We start from the raw sequence: 17042 nt of genomic DNA on the forward strand, positions 1-17042 counted from the left end.
CTCTATCATCTAATGTGAGAGTGGGTGGCATCACTGGACCTCATCCATCTCCTAAATCTCTCACGTGCTGGCTCCAAGTGCCACACCCTGGTACACCGTCTCAGCTGGCGGACTAAACCATGTGAGGGGGTGGTGTTAACATGGCATCACCGGGCGAAAGACCTTGTTCCAAAGGCACCAGCCAAGGCGTAGAATTCCTAGACGAATGACAACGGCCACGTGTTCGAGGTCAAGGCGAGCCCCCGGGTACTGGAGGAAGTCGGCTATAACCCGGCCTGGAGAGGGATGCGCGCCGCCAGGCTTAATCAGCCCAAGACACACTGCATGATGGACACAACAAAAAAAAAAACCGTACCGGCTCGGTCGTCGCCCGGGTCAACAAGGACCGCGCCATCCGTTGCACACCAGGGCGGACGTGACAAGTGTACTACTGGTGCAACATCCCCTCCGAAGATCCGAGGAAGAGATAACGTTACAAAAGCAACATGGAACGTGAGAACCCTTGCCCAAACAGGGAAACTACAGGAACTAACACACGAACTGGAGAAATACACCTGGCACATTGTGGGACTCTGTGAGGTTAGGTGGAAGAACCATGGGGAACATCTCACCGAGGAAGGTCATGTACTTTACTACAGTGGAGAGATGGACAAACATACCAATGGCGTAGGTTTTCTTGTCAACAAGAACGTCAAGAACTCTGTACTAGGTTGCTGCCCAGTTTCCAGCAGGGCCATTTCCATCCGCCTAAGAGCAGCACCATTTAACATCACAATAGTACAGGCCTATGCACCAACAACTGACCACGACGATGATGCTGTGGAGGCATTCTACAGTCAACTCCAAGAAACCATCGACAAAGTGGACAAAAAGGACATACTTATCATCCAGGGAGATTGGAATGCGAAAGTGGGCAAAAACGCACTGAAGGACTGGAAGGAATTCTGCGGCCCCTCGTGCAATGACGTGTCCAATGAGAGAGGACTACGACTACTAGAGTCTGCCAGCTACAACAATGCTGTGCTTGCAAATACACTCGGTGAGCACAAGGCATCATGACGCTGGACATGGCATGCACCTAATGGAATCCACCTCAACCAGATCGACTACATCCTTGTACAAAATCGGTTCAGATCGGGGATCAAAAGAGCTACGACAAGAACTTTCCCTGGTGCAGATGTCGGTAGCGACCATGATTTGGTGTTTGTGAACTTCAAACTCAGGCTGAAAACAATCAAGAAGCCCAAGAACACCAGGATGAAATTCAACCTGGACAGGCTGAGGGACCCCAACATCGCAGAGTCCTTTAAGGCAACAGTTGGAGGGAAGTTTGCCCCACTGTTAACGCTTGAGGAAGACCACAGCGCAGAAACGCTGACAGCTCAATTAAACAAAGTCATGATAGAGTCTGCAAACGAAACGCTTGGAAACGTTCGCAGGAAAACACAGCGATGGGTCACAGATGAAATCATGGATATGTGCAACAAAAGAAGAGAACTGAAAAAGAACAAGACCACACCCACCGGAGCAACAGAGTACAGAGAAATCAACCACAAGGTAAGAAAAAGCATGAACCAAGCCAAAGAAGATTGGATTGGGAAACAGTGTACAGAAATTGAGGAAAAGCTGGAGAAGAACAACAGTAGGCGAGCGTTCCAAATCGTGAAAGATCTAACAAAACCAAATCAAGCATGAGTCAGTACCATCCAAGACAAAGTAGGGAACTGCCTCACGGAAGAAGAAGACATACTCAAAAGGTGGACAGAGTACTGTTCCGACCTTTACAACTACCAGACCAATGGAGATCCCAATGTAACATCGTGCCACAAATCATCTAACAACAACGACTTCTTAGTTCTGAGAGAAGAAGTGGAGGAAGCGATCAGATCGCTAAAACATAGAAAAGCTGCAGGAGTAGACAACATCCCTGCAGAACTTATAAAGCATGGCGGAGAGACAGTGACTGACATCCTCACTAGCATCTGCAACAAGATCTGGCAGACAGGTGAATGGCCCACACCCTGGACACAGTCCCTCATCATCACGCTTCCTAAGAAAGGCAACTTACAGCAATGCCAAAACTATAGAACAATTAGCCTTATCAGCCACGCAAGCAAAGTGATGTTGAGAGTCATTCTGAACTGACTGAGACCCCAGGCAGAAGAGATCATTGCCGAAGAACAAGCTGGATTTAGAAGAGGAAGGAGCACAACGGAACAGATTTTCAATCTTCGAGTTCTGTGTGAGAAGTACAGCCAACACCAGCAAGACATCTTTCACGTGTTCATTGACTACAAAAAGGCATTTGACCGCGTATGGCATGATGCCCTCTGGGCCACAATGAACAGGTACAACATGGGACAAAAACTGATACTGACGATCCAACAGTTGTACAATAAAGCAACCAGCGCGGTCCTTGCCCAAGGCAAAATAGGCGAATGGTTCCGCACTTCAGTAGGTGTCCGCCAAGGCTGCCTTCTGTCACCAATCCTGTTCAACATCTTCCTTGAACAAATTATGACAGATGCACTCGAAGATCATGTGAGCACAGTTAGCATCGGAGGACGAACAATCAGCAACCTTCGGTTTGCTGATGATATTGACGACCTGGCAGGGAACGAAGATGAGCTGGTCAACCTTGTGAAACGTCTGGATGAAACATCAACCAGATACGGAATGGAAATCAGTGCTGAAAAAACAAAACTAATGAGAAACAGCGACGAATCAATCAAAGCAAAAATCGTGGTCGGTGGTCAACAACTTGAAACAGTCCAACAATTCAAGTACCTTGGTGCAATCATCAGCCAAGAAGGATCCAAACCAGAAGTTCATGCAAGACTCGCGCAAACAACAGCGGCGCTTGCAAAACTGAATCCAATCTGGAAAGACAAAAACATCGTTGTCAAATCCAAATTGAGACTATTGCATGCCCTAGTCATTTCCATCCTTCTGTATGCTTGTGAATCCTGGACACTGACGGCAGAGCTACAGAGAAAGATCCAAGCTGCAGAAATGAGATGCTTCAGACGAGTGCTTGGCATCTCGTACATTGAGCATGTCACAAATGAAGAAGTCAACAGAAGAGTGAGACAACACTTTGGACGCTATGAAGATCTGCTGTCCACAGTGAAGAGGAGAAAACTAAAATGGTATGGCCACACAACAAGATCAAGCGGCCTGTCCAAGACAATTCTCCAGGGAACAGTTCAGGGGAAGAGGAGAAGAGGGCGGCAGAGAAAGAGGTGGACCGACAACATTGCTGAATGGACAGGAAAAACCTTCGCCCAGACCCAGGCACTCGCACACGACCGTGACAAGTGGAGGCTCCTATTGCGGTGTTCCACCATGCAGCGCCCCTACGATCCTGGTGGATTATGGGATCAGTAACGGTGTCTTATGACCACTTATAATCGAGCGAATAAATGTGAATATGATACCATGTGCCCACTGATGGAAAAGACTACAGCAGTTAAAAAAAATCTCGCTGGTTTGATGGAAAGAGTTTAGTGAAAAAGAGGGAAAAAAGATGCAAACCAAGAAAGAAGAATCGGTTAAAAACAAACTACATGGATAGAATATAAAACTGCTGTGTCAAAACAACTACTTATTAATAAAGAAAAAAGTGAATACTGCAAGAGAAAGATTTGCGAAGCTGCAACAGATAAAAATGTGTTATATCGTCTCCTGAATGTTATAATGTGAAATATAAACGAAAAGAAGCTTCCTGATGGTTACAGTGAACAAGAACTACCAAATAATTTTCTAGTATTGTTTAAATATAAAATTGAAAATATAACAAGGTCATTTATAAATACTCAACATCAGATTAATGATACACCAGATACACATGAAATTAATGAGATTTAACAACATAACACAAGACGACATCACCTGGATTACAGGGAGAGCAAAGAAAACAAACGACGTGCTCGATCTTATGCCAAAATCTGGAGTAATTGGAGAGAGAAAATTTTCTAGTCTAGCCAAATTAATTATGAGAAGAGCAAATGCAAGCATTGATGAATGTAAGTTTCCTAAATCTAAGAAAATGACTATAGTCATACCACTTCTGAAAAGTGCTCTGGATTACCAAGAATTAAGCTCATATAGACCTATTTCGATTCTATTCTTTGTTTCAAAAGTACTAGAATATGTAATAATGTAGTAAAAACTGTCAGTTTTCATTTAAGAAATGTTGCTTTTACCAAAAAGTACCTTGATGAATGTTCTGTAACTAAACTTGTGATAAACTGTGTGGATACCAGAATCGACTACTGTAACTCTATCTACTACAATCTACCAAAAGTACAAATTAAGAAATTACAAAACATAATAAACAGAGGAGCAAGACTGATAAGAGATCTCCCACCTAGAGAAAGGAACACTCCTATACTAATTGATCTTCATTGGCTGCCGATTAGAGTGTGAATTCAATTTAAAATATGTACAATAACCCACCAAGTTATCAGAACCAATCATCCAAAATATCTAAGAGAATTGCTACATATTGTGTAACCAACGTATCGCCTGATACCAAAAATAGTTACAGATGGTTTTAAACTATCAAAGCCCAGATACATGTCTACAGTAGGCTCTACAGCATTTAAATATGCGGCCCTAAGACTAAACAATAGGCTCTTATGAGACATCTGAATAATTGAAGACATTAAGGCATTCAAGAGGAAACTCAAGACCTTATTTTTTGAGTGTTTTGTCAGTGATGATTAAACAGTAAGCGAACAATACGCATTATGAAATATTAAATGCTCCCAAATGAACATTATAAAACAACCATGGAGGTCCCGTAAAGAGTAGGATTATCCTGCTGTACAGGACCAAATAAGCGGCCCTTAAACTAAAAATAAAGTACTGTTGATAAATAAAAACTAGTGCAGCTTTATTTTTTAACACTCCTTTTTACAGACTATTGCTTACTCTACTCCACTCATAGACTGGAACTATGGCCCCAAGTATCCCTATTTGGAAGTGTAAAACAAACCATCATGAGATACACTAATCTTAGAGAAATTCTATATCTTCTATAATTACTGGTGTTGATAATAAAGAGTATGTATAGGGTTAAAACTCTAATTTGCCACAACTGAGAATTTTTAATTCTCTGGTATACTTTCTTCAGGATGACATGGCTCAAGCCCAAAGAAAGGATTTTGACACAAGAAAAACCTCTTTTTGAGTGCGATAGCCATGTCGTCCTGATGGACACTCCCTTTAATTTTCATCCCCTGCCAGTTCTCAGTGGGAGGCCATGTTTCATACAATGGCTGCTGCTGTAATGGCAAACCAGCAAACATGTTTACAGTAACACACTGGGATCAAAGATATGATGGCTCTTCCACATATCCAATCCTAAAGCATATCCTTCGAAGCAAGTTTAATTCTATCCGGCAAGGATAGTCGGGGTTATCTTAAACACATCCGTGTTACATACACGATATCTTTCGGGATATTGGCACCAGGGAAAGTATCCTTGTGATACCTCTACAGGTAAAATTCTCTGGTATATCACTGGCAGGAATTATCCCAAGTAAAAAGCTGTCTAGAGGAACTTCCATCAGGAAAATATGATTATCTCACTCCAAAATAGATTTTTCCTAAGTCAAAAGCCTTTTTTTTAGGGGGAGGGGGCCACCTCAGCAGTTTCCTAGTATCTAGACGGCGGCTTCTTTAACTTTTAGGTTATATCTCTCTTGCTGTGAAGCTTTGGTTCCTTTTCATATTCTAGATCTAATTGGCTTTGGTGGATAATAAATGTGTCATGATTTTTAGACTCGCCAGCTTGATTGCCTTTAGTCTAAAATATTGGTACACTAAGGATTTCCCCCTTTTCCTTACTCTTGTCAGTTGCATTTCCCCTCACGTACTAATTTTTTCTAGGTCTGACATCATGGGCTCATGGCACTACTAACCTGGCGGATTTTCTCGGCAGAGTTCCACCCTAGCCTAGATCTTTTCCTTTTCTGTTCCTTGACATAAGGTTGGGATCACCATAACCTGTTATGCAAGGTCGATTTAGACATAAAGCTAATAATAACCTAACGTCTTACACAAAGAGAGGGCCTTCCGTCCCCTATTCTAGTTGACTTTTTTTTTTGTCACACCGGATTAGTTTAAAGGGTTTGGGAAAATCTTTCATTCATATCTGACATATTTTTAACGATATCATATAAGTAAGCTGTCATTATATAATATCTCTTCCAATCATATCTGAAGAACATTATCCTCTGAATTGATCGGTTGGATACCGCCTAGTTTTCAGGATTTTTATTGATATCTCAAATCCTTTCTATCTTGTCCCTTTTATACGGCTCTCATTAAACTTATGGGCAAGCTCCCCTACTCCTTTTATAATTCTGATGTTAATAACTAGATAGGTAGTAGTTAGATCTACCAGCTAAAAATTTCTGGCCTACCTCCTTCCTTTTACCCATTGACTATTTGCCTATGGGATTGTCTGTTAGGTGCAGATTTAGCAGCTCTTCTGCTCCACGTTACATCGATGTACCTACAGGGTAAGGAAAGATAAGGCCATTGGCCCATATCAGCAATAAACAGCTGCCCATTTTGACATAGCTTTTTGCCACTTTAGGTCGACAGCTATTGGGTTTTGCTACCTTAGGTTGTCTGATCGATAGATTTCTTTTCCCTAATTCTACCCTACTATTGAAATTCATCTAGAATTCTGAGCTGTTTGGCGTGAGCTTCCATCGTAGTGTAGCCTTAACCCTAACTAGTAGTATGTAGAATGATTTATATGGTGTTTGTATTTTTAATACATACCATTTTGAGGAAAGAAATTTCCCATATCTATTGTATAGATAGATAGAAAAATCTTAAGTGACTCTAATGTACTCATTGAGATTTTTCTATCTTTACAGTTTGCTGATGGCAGGGAGTGCTCGATAACAGAATGTTTATGGTGATTTGTGGGAACAAGATCTGCAGGAAACAGGCTGATTGCCATGTTTTGAAAGGAATCATTGCTATCTGGGAGATCTCCAACTAGCGGCATATGTAAGATCTCTTTCATTCTGGATTCCTTGCCACCAACATTTCTAAAGATGAGAAAGCATGGTGGCAGAAAACCATCAGGACCTGGGTTAAGGGATTCCAGAAGAGCTCTTCTGTTGAAAGGAGGGATCTCCTGTTTACCAGGGCTGATTTGACCTCGGTGTATGGTCATCAGATACCGAGGGAGCAACTCCCATCGGTATAGCGGTATATCGCATATTATGAGTTCCGGGACACGATTCAGGACTTGAATCTGGACGTTGACAACATTCTGACATCCTCTTCCGTTTCGTCGTACAAGGAGAGGATCTCACCAACTACAGAAGCCTCGGAGAACTCTAACAATAGTTAGCAGGTTATTACTATACAACGGACTAACCCATTGCCTTGCCCTGTTGTTGATTTTGCTACACCGGCTTCGTCTTCTATACCTATCCTGACTTCGACTGACCCTTGGTTCCATGGACATTTGGAGTTTATGGCTACCATGAAAGCATTCATGGAAAATATTCAAACTGAGCAGAAGGAGTCTCAAGCGTCCTGGGAGGAGAAGATCAAGTCACTACAACAGGCACCCAGATCCAAGGCTCCACCAGTTTCAAGTCTATTGGACTGTTCGGTTAAGAATCCTTGGTGATATACAGAACACACGGTTCTGAGTGAAGGGTACCTTCAGATTGGTGAAGGACTAGGCTCTAAACTAGTTTTGGATTTGGAGTTTAATCCCACTATAGATAATTACCATCACTGCTATGTGTGGTTAAATTCTGAAGCATCTATAAGGTACCACTCCTAAGGAGATGACAATATTCGACCTTATTGGTACAGGAGCTAGAAACAGCTGAGTTTACCAACACTCAGTTTTCTTTTTTCAGCAGGAAGTAAGCGACCTTTATGGCTTCAAAGATCATTGTCTTTTAATTTGCCTCAAATAGTCTGGAGGCAGTCAAGAAGGCATTAATGGAAGGTATGGCTCTACTTATGCTAGAGAAGTGCAAACCCGTTTTTCTTGCTCTCCTGTATGAATCCGACTATTGGGAAGATGTCCAGCTTAACTATACAGCTGGCTAACTGGTTGGGGATATAGAAGGTAAAATTTTAATGGGAGACTGCTAAGAATTCCAAAATATCTTTTGAAATCAGATTTGGAGACCAAAGAAAGTCAGGCTTATTTGGAAATGCCCATTAGAAACTATTCGAAAATTGACCTTTTCACGGTTCTAGCTAAGACTCATCTAGCTACCTTCCATCGTGATCTACGTTCTTTTTAGTCAGGAGAGCCTGCAGAGAGCACATCCTGACAGTGGCAACTATTTGGCAAAAGCCTAAAAAGTTGATTGGCTTTAATATCTGGGGGAAAGATCTATTTCCCAAGAGGGTGGTATCGTCATGGATCGGGCGGCTAACAAACACAAGAGCCTTATGCAAAAATGGGGTATGTCCTCTAAGTGGAAATTTACCAATGCAGAAGGACCTAAGTCTAAAGGCAAGAAGCCTCGGAAACCTTTTAAAGGTAAAAAGACCTTTACTGCCACTGTTGCTATTGTTGCCATAATACCACATATTTTGTACACGGTTTCCAAGCAGTCATTTTTACAGTCTCTAGTTTTCAATCCCGTTTACAAACGGGCCACTACTACATTGCGATATGTTCGAGCTCAAGGAAGAAGTACCCGTGGAAGTGGAAAATCTGGAAGAGGTGGCAAGAAATTAAAGGCAGGATAAATAAAGGAGTAGGTCCTTCAAAAAAATAAAAAGGAGCTTTCGGTAAGGAGACGACTCTATTGCTTCATAGATCAATGGAACTTTGATCTTTAGGCTCACAGCTTAGTCAAAAGGACTAGGCTGGAAATGGTGACAGAAACCACAAAGGTTCAAGAGGTTCTTCCAGCCCACAACCTCTTTCCTGGAACATTATGTGCAAGATCATTTCCAGAGGGGAGTTATCCTTTGCACAAAATCCTTGAACTTCCAAGAGGGGCTATTTTGCAGGCCAAAGAAAGATTCAGACACTATTCAAACAATAAAGGACTGCTCCACTCTAAACAAAGCATTCAGAGCAACAAGTTCCAGATGCTAACTATCTTGCAAATATAGATCCTATTTCCCCCTGGAAGGCGTACACCTTCTCCATAGAACATGCCAATGCATTTTGGTATCTGCGATAGGTCAGCACCTCTCCCCCTACCTTGGTTTCACACTGGCAAGAAAGGTCTACATAATCAAGGCTAAGCCCTTCCAACTCAGTATAGCTTCAAAGATTTTAACAAAACCAGTCAAGACCATTGTCCAACAACTCAGAGATAAAGGTTTTAAATTTATGGTGTACCTCGCCGTCTGGTTGGCGACAAGGTCAGCATGTCTTCTAGCAGCTCTGAAAATCATAAAGTTTTTTTCAATCAATGGGCTTCCAGATCAACCTCATAAAGTCCAGATTAACTCCAGATTAGCAAGATCGGTAAGGTGTCTGCTTCATTCGGAAAAGATCACCAAACCTCATCACGAAAGAGACTTGGGCTCGCATTAGTTGGCAGAGGTTACAGACCCTATTTTGAAAGCGAGACTCAAAGATGCCTACAGAGTATAGAGAAGATAGTATCAAATGCTCGAAGATATCATCTGGCTTTACTGTACAAACAGCTCAAGCCTTGGTCCACAACCAAGAGCCTGTCAGCACACATTCCCATGTGATTACCTCCTCGATCATTGACAATTCACACGGATGCCTTGGAACAAGGTTGGGGAGGGGGCATACTCCCTCCAGGAAAATACAGGGTCAGTGGTCAATCAAGTTTTAGCAATTTCATATTCTGAAAGTTATTGCAATGCTTTTCTTTTTGAAGAGGTTGAACTATAAGAGGACCTCCCACATCAGGTTGATTCTCGACACCAAGACTATAGTCCAGTGCATCAACAGACAGGAAACTGCTCAGCGTGTCGACATCCAATCATGTAATATTAGCCATTCTAACTTTGACGAAAAGGAAGAATCGGTATCTCCCTGCAGTTCATTTAGAAAGAGTTTGTAATGTGATTGCGGACACTCTTTCAAGATTCAAGCCACTGAAAATAGAATAGTCATTGGACGGAAGAACATTGTTTTATTCTAAAGCAAGTCCTGGAACTGCAAATAGATCTCTTTGTGACGAGTTTAAACAAGAAGCTTCCCATTTACGTAGCAACAACTTTAGATCCGAAAGCGGTGGGGATAGAGTCAATGACTATGGATTGGAACTATTTGACCCACATTTATCTTCTCCCACCATTGATTTTCTCATGAAGGTCCTGGACAAACTACGGACCTTCAAGGGGACAGCAGCACTAGTGGCCTCAAATATGGTTTCAAATAACTTTAAATAGTCCACTTATGGAGTTTGACTTTTATCCAAAGTAACTGTATTTGGAGTGAACAACAAACCCTCATTTTATACACTAATTATGGGGAATTTTTAATATGAAATTAATGGGACTAGAAAAATAGCACTTATTTGGTTACATTCTTATTGCCATAACTGGGAATTTTTAATTCTCTTGTACACTTCCAACAGGTAAACTTGGCTCGAACCCAGAAAAGTTATTTTGACATAGATAAATTTTATTTTTGAGTGAGATAGCCATGTCATCCTGATGGACCAGCGCATTAGTTTTCATCCCCTCCCTAATTCTCAGTATGAAGCCATATTTCTTTCAATGGCTGCTGCTGGAATGGCGACCAGCGTACGTGTTTACACTAACATACTGGTAGCGGAGTTGTAACGGTTCTCCAACGTTATCAATCTTATCCCATATCCTTCTAGAAAACCTTAACTCTATGCGGGGAAAGATAGCAGTGGTTGTATTTAAACATGTCCCTGTTACATACACGATATCTTTTAGGATACTCACTTCAGGGATAGTATCCCTGTGAGACCTCTATAGGTAAAAATTCTCTGGTATATCACTCGCAGGAATATCCTACGTAGAGAGCTGCCCAGAGGAGTTTCCATCAGGACGATACTGCTATCTCACCAAAAAATAGAGTTTTCCTATGTTAAAATCCTTTTTTTACAGGCTCGGGGGGATGTTCTGTTGCACTGACATGAAATGAAATACTTAGGTGCAGCAGTACTAAAAGAGCTTCTCAACTTGGTGTATTTAGTGAAGGAACAGATGTATTCTGTGAAAGATAGTAAGAGGAAGAGTCAAAACGATACAGAACCCATTGAATACAGGGTATTCAGTATATCCCCCACACTATCCAAAGACATGGACTATTGCCACACATTCAGCATAGCTTTATTAATTCACACAACATGATACAAATCTTGGAGCTTCATCTTGATCCAGAACATGTGTTTATGATCTCAACAAGGAACCGTTTATGCTCGAGACATTATGAGCTCCTGTTCAAACAAAACGTAATGTACAGTTTGCTCATAATAATATTAAAGTATACTGTAAATACACAATACACCTTTGCATCCTGTCTTCATACAGGTTCCTACAGTCTGGTAATCCAGACTAGCTTGATATTAGTTACTGTAAGAAAAATATAAATTGTGAAAAGTTGGGGAATTTGCAAGGGCACAAAAATATAGGCAAGTTATTAGTTACGTGATAACTTGAATCTCAGTTTTCAGAAAATTTTTTATTTTAAAATCGCCATTGTATTTATGTTGACTTTCCTTAGAACCAACATGCCTAGATTTATTTAGTGTCATCTGTAAACTGATTAAATTTCAGTAGACTCAAACACACCTTTATTTTTGTTACACAAAGCACGTACAAACATATCACTTTTCTTAATACGTTACTGTTGTAAATGCATGAGAAGAGAGAAAGATTGGTGTTCAAATTAGGGTAATTATGGAATTTTTATTTTTTGTTGATAATCTAAGTGACACAAAGTCTATCTCTCATTACGTCCATAAGTTTTTCGCAGCCTACTTAACTCCTCCCCATTGCAAACTCTGACAATTTTTACCAAAATGTACAGTAGCTCCTCCGTCTTAAGAAAGGTAGTATCTTCTCTAAATACATTATTATTGGCTATTAAATCTTACCAGACTCTTCAGTTATTGATTATTTTGTCAATGAATAGATTACACATATGTGACAATTCACAAGGTTTTTCTCTTCGAACTTCAAGTTTTATACATCAAATTAGCCAATGAAAATCCTTCTATATATATATATATATATATATATATATATATATATATATATATATATATATATATATATATATATATATATATATATATATATATATATATATATTCACAATTCCTTTAGATTAGTTTTTTCTTGAAATGCATTAATAGAGCACCTCAGAGATTAATTTTCAAATGAAAATCCTTAGGTCAGTCATGTCTACCCAGTGTGTTAGATGTGAATATACTACACTCGAAACCATGTGACTTTTCTTAACTAATAATCAAGAAAGTTTTTAATTTCTATGTAATGGAGTGATTCCTTCGGAAACAAACTGTCCAAAGTTTTCTATGTCATGCACTTTATGCACAGATCGATATTACTGGCAGCGTCAGGATGAAGTTCAAATGACCAATCTAGAATCGTCTCCACTGCATTTTTTCTGAGAGTAATTAAAAGTGCAGTTTTGTGGATACGTATTATATTTCAGTTCTTAAAACCGTCACCTCTGTTTTTAAACCTGATTCGGATTACTCAGACTCTGACATCACAGACTAAGTCTCAGTACAACCCAAGGATACATCTGTCTAAGGGGGATCACAAGGGGAGAATCCTCCTCCCTGGTTAGAACACAGCTTCTAGGTTAGATCAGGTGAGGAAGTTTAGGTTAGTTGGTGTTCTCGTATTTCCGTTTCAAATCAGACCATGTTAAAGACTGAAAAGTCTATGTTCGAAAGAAAACAAAACTCAAAAGAAAATGGAACTGGAGAGAGAAGAGTTCTTGAGAAATAAATGCAGCAGTTAGTCCGTAGGTGTTGTTTCACCCTCTTATGCTTGCAAGGAAAAAAATTTTCTGTTAGTTTCCTGGTTACTTTGCTAGTTTCCGTTGTTATTTCTGTTATTATCTTCCATTTTATCTCCCCCAAATCATCGATTCTCAGACAAGGTTCCCCATTACTGTTGGGGGTTATATTGGGATACTTTTGAGGAAGACAATAACACCAGAACACAATTAAACAACCTGGAAATTAACCAAAAATAAAAGATTAACTCAAAAATTGCTTGGTGGAAGTCTACCAAAATTTTACTCAGTAATAAGCCCAAAGAAACTTATTACTTATGTCACTACAGAGTTCAAGTACCTCATCTCCAAAACCGTGACGTAATCTCTTAGCAATAGTACAACAATCTCTTTTCAATTTCATTCATGTTGTGGCTACTCTCCTACTACCCTCACATCTCAAGATTAACATTGTTTAGTATGTAATTATGTATGTTTGTATGTATGTATATATGTATGTATATATGTATGTATGTATGTATGTATGTATGTATGTAAGGAGTGTTGATATATATATCAGCGTAATGCATGGCCGTTTATTTTTTACTTTTTTGGTTGTTAAACTCACATATCTTTGCACTTAGGTTTTAATGATACAACTTGAACTATGGTATTACTAAAGAACCGATTTTCTTATTATGTGACAAATGTTAATGAATTTATCTGGTTTTTCAATCACAATAGTTGCAATAGCCTGTCTTTGATATGAAAAAATAATGAATTTTGTTGGTATATATATCTATTGTTGTTTATTTTCATGTGATAATTGTTCTTATAGACTCTTGCCTAACATATTTATATATATATATATATATATATATATATATATATATATATATATATGTATATATATATATATATATATATATATATATATATATATATATATATATATATATATATATATATATATACATATATATATATATATATATATATATATATATATATATATATATATATATATATATATATATATATATATATATATATATATATATATATATTGTGACGGTGCCAAGAGAGGGTTGTGAACTCAAAGGCAGGATGCAATCAACTGAGTTATATTATCATAGAACACTCTCCTTTATATACAAAACCTCAAGCCAACAGGACATAACAAGTTAACAAGACAGACAATGTTACAGAGGAAAACAGCAGACATGAATTTTCATGTTCGTTTAGTGCGAGGGGAGAGCGAAGATACAAGCATAATATATGCGAAAAGAATTATGTACAATTGTTGGTACATGGCTCCCCCTCTAAAAATGACATACTGAACATGTTAAATAGGGCGCCCTGATCTAGAGAGGCGAACTGTAGGCGGGTCATCTGGCAGAAGATAAGCAGGTTTTAGACGATCAATGGAGACCCAGTCTTCTTAGCCCCGAATGTTTAGGAGGAATACTTTCGGACTGCGTCGGATCACAAGGAAAGGGCCCATGTAAGGTGGCGTTAGTGGTGGCTTGCTGGTGACGTTGCGCAGGAAGACGTGCGTTGCAGAGTGCAAGTCCGTTGGTATGTGATGCTTCGCTGGGGGCTTGTAAGTCTGGCGGCACGGAGTAAATTTTCCAACGACGTGACGTATGCGCTGGAGATCGTCGGAGGAGGTTGTAGAAGGAAAAAATTCGGCATACACCATTTCAGCTGCCGAAACGTCGAGGGCGTCTTTAGGAGTGGTCCTTAGTCCAAGGAGGACCCAGCAAAGCTGAGTAAACCAGTTGCAATCCTTGCAGCGGGACATCAAAGCTGCTTTGAGGGTGCGATGAAAACGTTCAACCATTCCATTGGCAGCGGGGTTGTAGGCCGTTGTCTGATGTAGGGTGATGCCCAGGAGATTCGCTAATGACGTCCACAATTGAGAGGTGAAAGTGGTTTCCCTGTCAGAAGTAATATGCCCAGGGATACCGAATCTTGAAATCCATCCAGAGAGTAAGGCAGATGTACATGAGGCGGACGTTGCAGTTTCCATGGGAATGGCTTCAGGCCAACGAGTGGAGCGGTCAATGACGGTAAACAGGTAACGATGTCCTTGTGATATGGGTAGGGGGCCTACAACGTCGACGTGAATGTGTGCGAAACGACGCTGAGGTTGAGGAAAGGTGCCCACTCCTGAATCTGTGTGTCGATGTACTTTGGAAGTTTGGCAAGAAGTACAGGCACTTACCCAATCCTTAGCATCCTTAGAAATGCCGTGCCAAATGAACTTTGCCTTCAGCAGCTGTGCAGTAGAACGGCACGAGGGATGTGAAAGGCCGTGAATGAAATCAAACACCTGTCGGTGCATGGGAGCAGGAATCCAAGGTCGCGGTCTACCAGTACTGACGTCACAGAGGAGGGTGGTGTTGGAGTCTTCGAGGGTAAAGTCTTCCCAACGGAGGGACGTACAGGATGTCCTACAAGCTTGATACTCTGGATCCTGTCGTTGGGCTTCAGCCAGGGCGTTGTAATCCAATCCCAGTTGAACGACAGCCAACGTGTTTCTTGACAGGGCATCGGCAACGGGATTCATTTTCCCAGGGACGTATTGGAGGGTGCAATTGTATTCAGCCATGGCGGAGAGATGTCGGCGTTGACGGGCGGACCAGGCGTCAGACTGTCGAGTGAAGGCGTGCACCAGAGGCATGTGGTCTGTGCGAATGACGAAGGGCGTACCTTCTAAGAAATGGCGAAAGTGACGGACAGCCAAGTGCACCGCCAGCAATTCTCGATCGAAGGTAGAATAACCCGATTCTGCCTTGGACAGTTTTCTGCTGATGAAGGCCAATGGGCGGGGCGAGCCTTTGACCACCTGCTCGAGTACTGCACCAATAGCGACATCGCTGACATCGGTGGAGAGAAGGAGAGGGGCGTGTGGGATAGGAAAAGTGAGAGCCGCAGCAGTTGATAGGGCCTTCTTTGCATTGCAGAAGGCTGCTTCTTGAAGGGGACCCCACTTTAGGTCTTTCGGCTTGCCCTTGAGGGAGGCGTAGAGGGGAGCAAGAGTGGCGGCAATGGCTGGCAGAAAACGGTGATAATAGTGGATCATGCCCAAGAATTCCTGCAGAGCTTTGACGGTCGAGGGCACGGGGAAGTTCTGAACGGCTGCTACCTTCTCAGGGAGGGGGTGGACACCTTTAGGAGTGATGCGGTGCCCTAAGAACGACACTTCGTTGGCGCCAAAGGTACACTTGCCGTACCGGACTACAAGGCCGTTTTGTTGCAGGCGGTCGAGCACGATGCGCATGTGACGGAGGTGTTCCTCTTTTGAGGAGGAGAACACAAGTATGTCGTCCACATAACATACACAGAAAGGGAGGTCCCCTAAGATGCCATCCATGAGACGTTGAAACGTGGCTCAGCATTACGAAGGCCAAAACAGGAGTAATTGAAGGTGTATGTACCAAACGGAGTGGTGATGGCAGTCTTGGGGATGTCTTCTGGGTTCATAGGCACCTGATAATACCCCTTCAAGAGATCGAGCGTAGAGAAAACCTTTGCTTTGTACAGGTAGGAGGTCACATCGGCAATGTTTGGGAGGGGGTAATGATCCGGTTCTGTTTGCATGTTCAGGCGCCTGTAATCCCCGCACGGACGGAGGGAGCCTTCTTTCTTCAGAACGATGTGTAAGGGTAAGGCTGGAGGCCTTTTGGCAAAGGCCCATTTCCTCCATTTCGGCGAACGTCTGTTTGGCGGCTGCCAATCGTTCCGGTGCCAGACGTCTGAATTTTGCGAAGACTGAGGGTCCCGTCGTCTTGATATGGTGATAAATACCGTGCTTGGCAGGAACCGTGGGCGTTTAGCGAAGTTCTGGACGGAAAACTTCCGGGTACGACGTGAGGAGGTGGGCGTAGGCATCCATGGGTGCGCTGATGTGGAGAGCGAGGTTAGAGGGGGCGGGTTGAAGAGGTGTCGACAAGTACGAGTCTGCGTTGACCAATCGTCGGTGGGCGACATCGACCAGAAGGTGGAAATGAGAAAGGAAATCCGCACCGAGGATTGGCATAGTGACGTCAGCAACGAGAAACTTCCAATTAAATTTACCGTTTCCGAACGATAA

At 41.6% G+C, this 17042-nt stretch overlaps 1 protein-coding gene across 1 annotated transcript; it reads left to right on the top strand.

Annotated features, from left to right (window-relative positions):
- The first annotated feature begins 285 nt into the window (after positions 1-285).
- Positions 286-7381, top strand: LOC137655324 (uncharacterized). The gene is made up of 9 exons (XM_068389214.1): positions 286-1039; positions 1178-1557; positions 1795-2005; positions 2162-2541; positions 4924-4988; positions 5138-5256; positions 6480-6530; positions 7080-7228; positions 7274-7381. Exons 1-9 carry the CDS (start codon positions 286-288, stop codon positions 7379-7381), a joined length of 2217 nt encoding a protein of 738 aa, XP_068245315.1.
- Positions 7382-17042: the final 9661 nt, after the last annotated feature.

The sequence above is a fragment of the Palaemon carinicauda genome, chromosome 16 (genome assembly GCF_036898095.1).
Source record: "Palaemon carinicauda isolate YSFRI2023 chromosome 16, ASM3689809v2, whole genome shotgun sequence".
NCBI classification, from domain to species: domain Eukaryota; kingdom Metazoa; phylum Arthropoda; class Malacostraca; order Decapoda; family Palaemonidae; genus Palaemon; species Palaemon carinicauda.

Excerpts from the sequence above, each read along its gene's own strand:
- LOC137655324 (XM_068389214.1), top strand. The coding sequence starts at position 286 with ATGCGCGCCGCCAGGCTTAATCAGCCCAAGACACACTGCATGATGGAC. Across the intron at positions 2,542-4,923 it reads CAGATGCACTCGAAGATCAT|ACTATTGCTTACTCTACTCC; the intron begins GTGAGCACAGTT and ends TCCTTTTTACAG. Across the intron at positions 4,989-5,137 it reads AAGTATCCCTATTTGGAAGT|GATGACATGGCTCAAGCCCA; the intron begins GTAAAACAAACC and ends TACTTTCTTCAG.